The 9,035-nt window shown below is 42.7% G+C and overlaps 1 protein-coding gene across 1 annotated transcript in view; it reads left to right on the forward strand.

Moving 5' to 3' along the window:
* The window catches only part of SLC26A8 (solute carrier family 26 member 8), a gene marked incomplete at its 3' end in the record, with an annotated part of 77,311 nt that extends 68,571 nt beyond the window's left edge, over positions 1 to 8,740 (forward strand). The window contains exons 17-20 of the mRNA XM_080805932.1: positions 1,210 to 1,581; positions 3,562 to 3,616; positions 3,709 to 3,893; positions 8,330 to 8,740. Of these exons, the coding sequence (XP_080662058.1) occupies positions 1,210 to 1,581; positions 3,562 to 3,616; positions 3,709 to 3,893; positions 8,330 to 8,740 (1,023 nt within the window). The remainder of the gene's footprint in view (positions 1 to 1,209; positions 1,582 to 3,561; positions 3,617 to 3,708; positions 3,894 to 8,329) is intronic.
* Between the last annotated feature and the right edge of the window lie 295 nt (positions 8,741 to 9,035).

Genomic DNA, 9,035 nt, shown 5'->3' on the forward strand with positions numbered 1-9,035 from the left:
CTGTCATGTTCAGAATTGTGTTTTTCGATTTTAACAACTCTCAGACATCAGGTATAGAGAGATCAGCGTGATTTCAAAAAGTCAGGCAAATGTCCTGGTCGCAATGGACTTGAGCTAGGCAGGAGAGAGAAATTTGAATTTAGGTCAGGTGGGGGAAAAGAGGACTCCCAGCCTGTGGATAAGGTTGGACAAAGACACTGGGGCAGAAATACGTATGGGGTCCTCCGAGTAATAGGCCGGGGAAATTCAGGCAGACAACGGTGCGTGCGGATCTTGAAAGTCCTTAAGGGACAAGAGTGTGTAGAGTGGATGAAGGAGCGTAAGGGGAGGCTCTCAGAGGTCTCCTTTCACCTGAAGGAGCTTGCATCTCCCGCCGCTGAGCCCGTCTTCTGCTGTTCCCCCAAAAGCCTGGCCTCAGTAACTCTCAACTCTTGAGAAACACCCATCTCCATTGAACTATAATTTATTAGCCATCCACATCACTTTTTTTTTTTTTTGCTATACAACATATACTATTTTGTGCAGTTTTTCCCCAGAAGAAACATCACCCCAACTATACCACTCTAGCAAATGAACTTTAAAGAAATTTTTCCATGTACCTTATAGTTCTTGTCTACCTATGTTGTTGTTTATCCTTTAAATGGGCACATGCCCTCTCCCCAGGCAGAACCTGGTGCCTGTGACTGCGGAGTGGGGCATTCCACACCTTGCGTACTGTTGTATTCCCGGTGCTTGGTACTGTCCTTAAGCTATGGCAGGCACTCCAAGCCTATTAGAATGAAAGGAGCAAAAGGTAAAGACAGCCCCGCTCAAGTAACCTCTATCTTCTTAAGGAAGTCTGGTGAAAGATGGAGGCATTGAGAAAGGGACCAATGGAAGAAACACCTCAGACAATATGTTAGGAGGTGCTGGAGACAAATTAGAACCCAGGGAGGAGGGGAAGGAATCAAGCAAAGATGATCTTAAGTCTGGCTCACAGGACAATGAAATTGTCACTGGTGCACCGAGGGAAACTGGGAGGGAAATGATGGTGCATGTAGTTTTAGGTGTGCGCTCAAAGGGACAATGAGGTATCCAAGTGAAATCCAAGCTCCTGGTCCACAGGGAGCTTTCCTGCGAGAGAGGGCGGTGAGTCGGTAGACAGAAATGGCATAGTGGTCGCCCTTCTCTGAGCCTCCTCACGGTCCTCCCCTAATTCTGTTGTCTCAGGTTGTCTACACGGAACGATTTGAAAGTAAACAGGACCAAGACTCTTCCTCCATTAACCTGATCCGCTGCTCGCGTTTTGACAACATGAACATGAGCCAGTCCATGTCTGATGAACAAGTACCTTACACCCAATCTTCCACCTCCCACAGAAACCCCGGACAAAACTATGATGACGTGGACCAAGCCTGGCTTTCTAATAACCCCTCTAGAAACAGCTCAATGCCACTGCCTGGCATTGCTGAAAAGCAGGGGAGGAACAGATCATTCCTCCCCTTCTCAGATAGCTCTCTTCTAACCAGTATCCACACCATTATCCTGGATTTCTCCATGGTCCATTTTGTGGATCCACAGGCTTCGGTGTCATTAAGACAGGTAAGTACTGAGGAGGCTTTCACAAGAGATGGGATCCCCTCCTACCCATGCCTGCCCGCATCCTGACTGAACACCGTCAGTCACCGATCAGCTGCTATGTGACTCTGGGACCACTAGAAACTTGGCCACTGAAGACAATTTAAGGTCAACCAGAGTAAGGGGTGCCTGGGTGACTCAGTAGGTTAAGTGTCGGCCTTTGGCTCAGGTCATGATCTCGGGGTCCCAGGATTGAGCCCTGCATCAGACTCCCTGCTCAGCAGAGAGCCTACTTCTCCCTCTCCCTCTGACTGCCACTCTCTCTGCTTATGTTCTCGCTCTTTCCGACAAATAAATAAATAAAATGTTAAAAAAAAAAAAAAAGGGCGGGGGGCGGGGGTTGGTCAACCAGATTAAAAAGAAAATGAACCACTCTATTGAACTGGGATTGGTTCTCTAAGCATGGCATATTCTTTCTCAAAAACTCAAAAGTGGGTAATTTTAATACCACTGAGGTGGCCATCTGTGCTACACACCCAGTCCCTCTTAGGATATCCTAGGAGTTCACTGCCGACCTTTTCAAGAACAGGTCTGAATGCTACAGAAAAAAAACACACTGAGAATCTTCCGCGATATCGCAGATCTGCGATTGTCAAAGATTGTCAAAGATGCTCAGATGTGAGGATGTGGTAAGAGGACATGACAAGCCTGGGGCTGCCTGGTCCAGGACCTACAGGATCTCCCCAGTTCCTTCCACCTTGCCTGCATCTTTGGGTAAAGAGGGCAGGGATGACTTTTCCTTCAGAAACTGTGTCGCTGAGTCCTGGCTTCTCTCCTCCTCTTTGGTTTCTCTGACAGTCGTGGTTCCTCTCCTTCTTATGCAATATTTAGACCCATAACTAACCACAACAGCTTTATTGCTAATGTATCGTAAGTACATTATCTGCTTTTTAGCCACCTTATGTCCATGTGCAGCCCTGTCTCATTCTTGCTCCCGTTGGTGATGGCTCGTGTGTAAACAACCCAAACACTCACTTCCCAGGTCTGACTGTGCCCACTTCTTTTTTTCCTTGAGATCTATCCCTTCAGTTGACTTTCCTTCTTTTATCCTCTGATCCTATCAAATCTCCTTATTCCTAAAGAACTCTGATTATCTCTTATGGGAATCCAGCTCCTCTTGGGTCTTGAGGCAACAGGAAACTTCTGGGAGCAGAAAGAACTCTGGTTGGCTGTTCGTGGTTGTGACCTCTATCCTGGCTTTGCTACTGTTCTCCATCCATCTGACCCAAGGTAGTTTAGTAAATTACACTGGGTCTTCACTTCCTCATCTATAAAATGAGAGGCTCAGAAGAAGTTAATGTTAAGGGCTCCCCCATCCAAGACATCCTTGTTTCCACCCCATTTTCAGAGTCAGTTATACTCAGTGTCTTACCTTTGGGGCTTTTCCGTCTTCGGTTGCACTGCAGGGCTGTGCAGAGGAGTTCTGAATATGAAGTTCAGGATTCCTGAATTCCATTCTCTACTATGTCACTTAACCATCTCTTGGCCACGTTTTTGGTTTTTTTCTCCTCTGCTCAGTGAATTCCAGGAAGAAGGGGTCCCATGCATACACTAAACAATAATACCAAGACCTGGCTGTTCCTGAGGGCTGTCCAGTATGTTCCCATCACACCCGTGCCTGTGTCTGTCTTAGCCCTGTCCTCAGGAGCACCATCTCTTGGTGTGAACTGTTTCCCACCTGAGCCCATGGGCGACACTCCCTCTCAGTCTCCGCCCCACCTGAGAACGTGTGATTCTCTTCTGTATTTCTAACACTTTAGACATTTCCTGGCGTATGGAAGTCTACTCATCAAATGTTTAGAGAGCTGAAATGGAAAGCAGAGGTACAAATACTCCAGACAAGTGAATGACCAAAGGGGTATTAAAACTTAGCTAATCAGAAGGCCCTTTCCTCATGAGCATGAAGATCACTAACGCTGCTTTCCTCTCCCTCTTTCCCCACAGATGTGCAATGCTTTCCAAAATGCAAACATTTTGGTACTCATTTCAGGATGTCACTGTGAGTATCCACTCTGTGACAGGGCTGTTTGCACCCTGGGCACTCTCCTCCCCAGGTGTCTGACCCTGTGTGTGTTCGGGTTTGGTTTGTAGCTTCTGTGGTCAGGGCATTTGAGAAGAATGATTTCTTTGACGCTGGCATCACGAAGTCCCAGCTGTTCCTCACTCTCCACGACGCTGTGCTGTTTGCCCTGTCAAGGAAGTTTCCAGAGTCATCCGAGTTGAGCGTGGACGAATCTGAGACAGTGATACAGGAAACCTACTCAGAAACAGACAAGGTTGGATGACGTGAGGTGTTCCGGTGGGGGGTGAGCAGGGGGAGACACCCGATTAAGTCGAGATGAACAACGGCCAGGAAAGGTTTTTGAGTATGGCCGTGCCAGACTTTGGGACGTTGAAGGGCTCCCTTACCGGTTGGTAAATAGCACTGGAACTGAGTCCCAAGTTCCCCCCACTGCCATGGCATCTGGGCTCCGTTCAAGACCCTTTCCCAACTGAAGAGAGTGTTACCCAACCCAGCAGAGGTCTCAAGGATCCCTTTATAACAAGCTTGGTTAGTGCCAGGGCCATTCCAGTTACTGAATATTTTAAATATTTAAATATTTTTATTTTTATTTAAATATTTAAATGAAATATTTTAAATATCTCCCCTAGCTATCCCTTTAGAATCCATCCCTATACCACCCTTGGGATGAATAATAGAATTGATGAACTAGCAGAGGTAAAGACCTTTGGCTCTCATTTACATTGGTAGTAACATAAGGTTTACTCAACCTGACAAACACAAAGGAGAATGATCTATAAGCCAGAATTTTTAGCCATTTATTAATACTAAGTAAAGACCTGGGCCTATTTCAGTATTTTTATTTTATTTATTTATTTATTTTTAAAAGATTTCATTTATTTATTTATTTGACAGAGAGAGACACGGCGAGAGAGGGAACACAAGCAGGGGGAGTGGGAGAGGGAGAAGCAGGCTTCCCTCCGAGCAGGGAGCCCAATGCAGGATTCAATCCCAGGACCCTAGGATCATGACCTGAGCTGAAGGAAGACGCTTAATGACTGAGCCACCCAGAAGCCGCTTTTTTGAACACTTTAAGAAGTAAAAGAGATCCAAGCTTGTAAAACATGGCCTTTTTCTTTTTCTTTTTCTTTTTTTTTTTCTTTTTCTTTTTTCTTTTTCTTTTTTTCTTTCTAAGCTCTCTGCCCAATGTGGGGCTTGAACTCATGACCCGGATATCAAGAGTCATATCCTCTACAAACTGAGTCAGCCAGGTGCCCCACATTCTTTTTAAAGTAATGTATTTCCCTTAGTTATTGAGAAATCTCACAGGTTATGTACCCCTGCTTATCCTGAACAACTTTTCCTCAATGGACATATTTTTTCTGTTCTGCTCTATACCCCACTCCCATCTATAAAATCATAGAGTCACAAAACCTTTCAGTTGGAAGAAACCTCGGAGTTTCTTAGGTTCATCCCGTCTGGAGCATTAATTCTCTTAACATTTCTGACAAGAGGTCATCCTATTTATGCGTGGAGATTTCCTGTGGCTCTCAAACTTTAGTATGCATCAGAATCACCAAAGTATGCTGTTAAAACAGACTGCAGGGCCCCTCTGTGCTCCACATCCCCTGAATTTCTGATTCGTTGGGTCTGGGGTAGAGCCTGAGAATTTCCACTGCTAACAAGTACTGGTTAATGCTGATACTACTGGTACAGAAACCACACTTTGAGAACTACTGCCTTAAAGATTCAACGTCTATCTTTCACTATCAAAGTCCAGTGTGCCTGGTAATCTTTGGGTTTGTGCCAGACATTGTATTTAGAAAATGTTTGTAAAAATAATTTGAGGCCCAGGATGATATTTTTCTTCTGGAAAGAATTTGTTTTGCCAAGTACCTGGAGGCACTAGCAATCCAGGGTAACTGATCTGATTTTAGGACTTGAGGTGTTCTAGGTCTTCCAGATGACCCACAGCCCAACCTCAGTCTGTGGGAAGGCATGCCACAGCCCCTCCCTTGGCAGACCCTGGAATGCAACTTTGGCAACTCTTAAGCCCTTAAAGTTGTCAAAAGCACTGCTCCGTATATATGTGTCACTTCAAGATCATCAAAAACCTTCTACAAAACTTGTCCCAAATACCAGACTCACCTCTGTAGATTTTCACCTTTTCCAAATCTTGGCCTGGTAGTTCTTCATGATGTTTGTTAGCTTTGTAGTGTCTTCAAGCAGAAGTTTTAAAATATTTTATCCAGCTCTTGTGGCTGTCCTCAGTAGGAGGTCTGAATTATGTAGTCTGCCTTTACTATAAGTGGAATTTTCTCTATTTTATTTATAATTATGATATACTTGGCAGATTTGCTTTACATATTACATTGTCTTTCCTATATTAACCTTATTTTCCATTTGCCTTTTATTTAGAATGTCATCTCACTTAGGAAGTAAATTAATCATTTATATTTCTTCTGGATTTTTATGTTTTAAGTGTTTATACGTTATACTCTTTAATCTAGTTAGAATGCATTTCAGTGTGGTGTTAAAGAATCATCCTTTTTTTTTCCGGTACAGTTAACCAGTCTGAGCTAACTCATCTATTGGATAAGCTGTCTTTCCTCCACTGATTAGAAATGCTATTTTTATAAAGTATTCTTATGAAAACTAAAGTCTATTTCCAGCTTAGTGTTTTCATTGTTGAGTATAACTTCAATACAGCTTTGCAATACATTTAGCATTTGCTTAAGAAGTCATGTGTCACCAGTGCTCTATTTCAAAATCTGCTAAGTCATTCTCACCAATTTATTCTTCCAAACTTTTAAATCTTTTATCAGCACCCCACCCTCCCCCCAAAGAGAATCCCATTAGAATTCTCATTAGAATTGCATTAAAAATATGAAATAATTTGACAGTTGATACCTTTACAGTATTTGTTCTTCCTATCTAGGAACATGGACTGTCTTCACATTTATTCAGTCTTTTTAAATGTTGCATTCAGAGTAAGGTTTTGTGATTTTCTTATACAGACAAATTCTAAGTACTTTATACTTTGTTTTATACTTTTACTGATTTTTTAAATGAACATTCTTTTTCATTATATTTTCTACTAGGCAATTGCTAGCCTATAGGAAACTATTCACTTGTATAAAATTATTTGGCCACTTTTGTGTATCCTTTTATTAGACCTAAGAGGTTTCATTGTTAATTCTCTTGAGTTTTCTAAATAGAAAAATGTTTTCTACAAATAATATAAATACCTTATTTTCCAGTTGTCAAAATTCTTATTTCAGTATCATATATTATGGCAATAGCTAGATCTCCCAGAACAACATAAGTAATAATGAGCTGTCTTGTCTTACTCCTGAACTTTATGAGAAAAACTTCTTATGTATCTCTATTAAGGATAGTGGTAACTGTTGGCTTAAGATAGACATTATATTTACTCTGTTTTTAAAAAGCGTTTTTCTATTCTACTAACATCCTTATCAGGACTTATATTAAGACTTGGTATTGAATATGCCAAATTTTTTTCTGGCATCTAAGCTAGGGAACTTAAGAGAGGAGCAAATTCTACTTTGAATGTATTAAATTCAAGATGCCTGTTAAACGTTCAAGTGGAGATGTCAGAATGGAAATGGGTGTATGAACGAGCAGATCAGAGGAAGGGTTATAACCAAAAAGTCATTGGCACATATATAATAATGAAAATTGTGGGCCTAAATAAAATTGCCTAATAGAAGGAGCATAGGTGCAGAAGAGAAGGTCCCAGGATCGAGCCCTGGGGCTTGCCAACATTTAGAAGTCCAAAAGAAGTAGAGGAGATAACAAACAGACCAGAAAGAAGCAACCAGGAAGTAAAGAGGAAAAGCAAAAGATGTCATATGGTGGAAGAGAAAAAATTGTTTCAGGAGAGGTGAAAGTTGTTAATTCTATGGGATGCTTCTGCAAAACTGATTCACCAAGCCTGTGGGGCATCTGCTATAGGGCAGGCTCAGTGCCTGGTACTGGGGTTATCAAAAACCAGGAACTGCCTTACCTCAAGGAGCTTAGAGTCTAATAGGGGAAACAGATTTGTAAATAAATAAGGCAATACATTATTGGCACGGTGATAGAGGTATGTGTGAGGTATAGTTACAACACAAAGGAAGCTCTGATCCTGGTTGGTCATCTTTGATCTGAATTTGGAACAGTGAATAAGTGTATGTGGACAAGGTGGAGAAGGACAAGGAAGACACAGGGAGAGGGAGCAACATGAGCAAAGGTAAGCAGAAGTCAGACATCTTTGGTTATCTTTAAGGCTAGAGCAAAGGGTGGAGACTACAGATGTGGGTAAAGCTAAAGCAGATGGCAAGAGGCAAGGTCACAAATGGCCTTACATGCCCTATCAAAATTACACTGGGGGTTGGAAAGACAAGTAAGATCAAGAAGACAAGATGTTTCAGATTGCTGCCAAGACCACTGCTGCTTTAATGGTTGACCAGGAAATCCAAGCTAGCTAGGAAAGCCAAAGAAATCAGAAGTTAGCCTAACGAATAGGGAGTAAACAAGGAACTGGAAGGTGCAAAGTTGAAAAGCAGATGTGAGTCAGAGATATTTTCTACTTTGCCAGGAACTCATGATTTCACATATCTTAAGTCCTATTGTATTCTGAAATTCCTTGACTGTTCAAAAGTTAAATTTAATTGGAAATTTTAACCCATCCAATTGTGTGTATTTTAGAATGGAGTGTCAGGCCATCTTCTAGATGTCTCCAAAAACATAAATCCAGACTACAGCATGTTTCAGGAACCAATAACAGAGGAGGAGTCGGAGCTAGACCTGGAGATGGAGCCCCCGCTGGAGTCAGAACAAGAGCCTGGGCTGGACCTAGAGTTAGACCTGGATCGTGAGATGGAGGCTGAGCTAGAGCCCGAACAAGAGCTAGAGCCTGAATTGGACCTCGATCCTGAATCTAAGTCCAAACCCAAACCAAGGGCTCAGACTTATCCTCAGCAGCAGTACTGGCCTCTCTATCAGTCTATGCCTCCCAGGTCCCCAACTCAGGATCGGCCTAGGACACAGTCATTGGAGAGGAAGAATCCACATAAGAATTCATATTCACCCAAGGGCAATAAAACCGCAGATCCTTAGGAAATGAACTGGGAATAAGGAGTCAGATTCCCTGGGCAAATCCTCCTAACCCAAATGGGTTCACTTGGTCAGAAGACCTAGACTAGTTACAAACAATACTTGTTTTGGGACTCCTCTATCTGCTGGCCTCTTGCTTGCTCAGCACTGGGATTTCACTTCCAGATCACAACACTAAACACCAAGAATTATCCCCGCATTCCCTATCTAGGCTTACCTCATTTCACCTTCAGCAGATATTCTAGTGAAAGATTTCCTTCTTTGCATACCCCACACCTCTGGGGTATATTGTCCAACC

This window comes from Martes martes (assembly GCF_963455335.1).
Source record: "Martes martes genome assembly, chromosome: 6".
Taxonomy (NCBI): Eukaryota; Metazoa; Chordata; class Mammalia; order Carnivora; family Mustelidae; genus Martes; species Martes martes.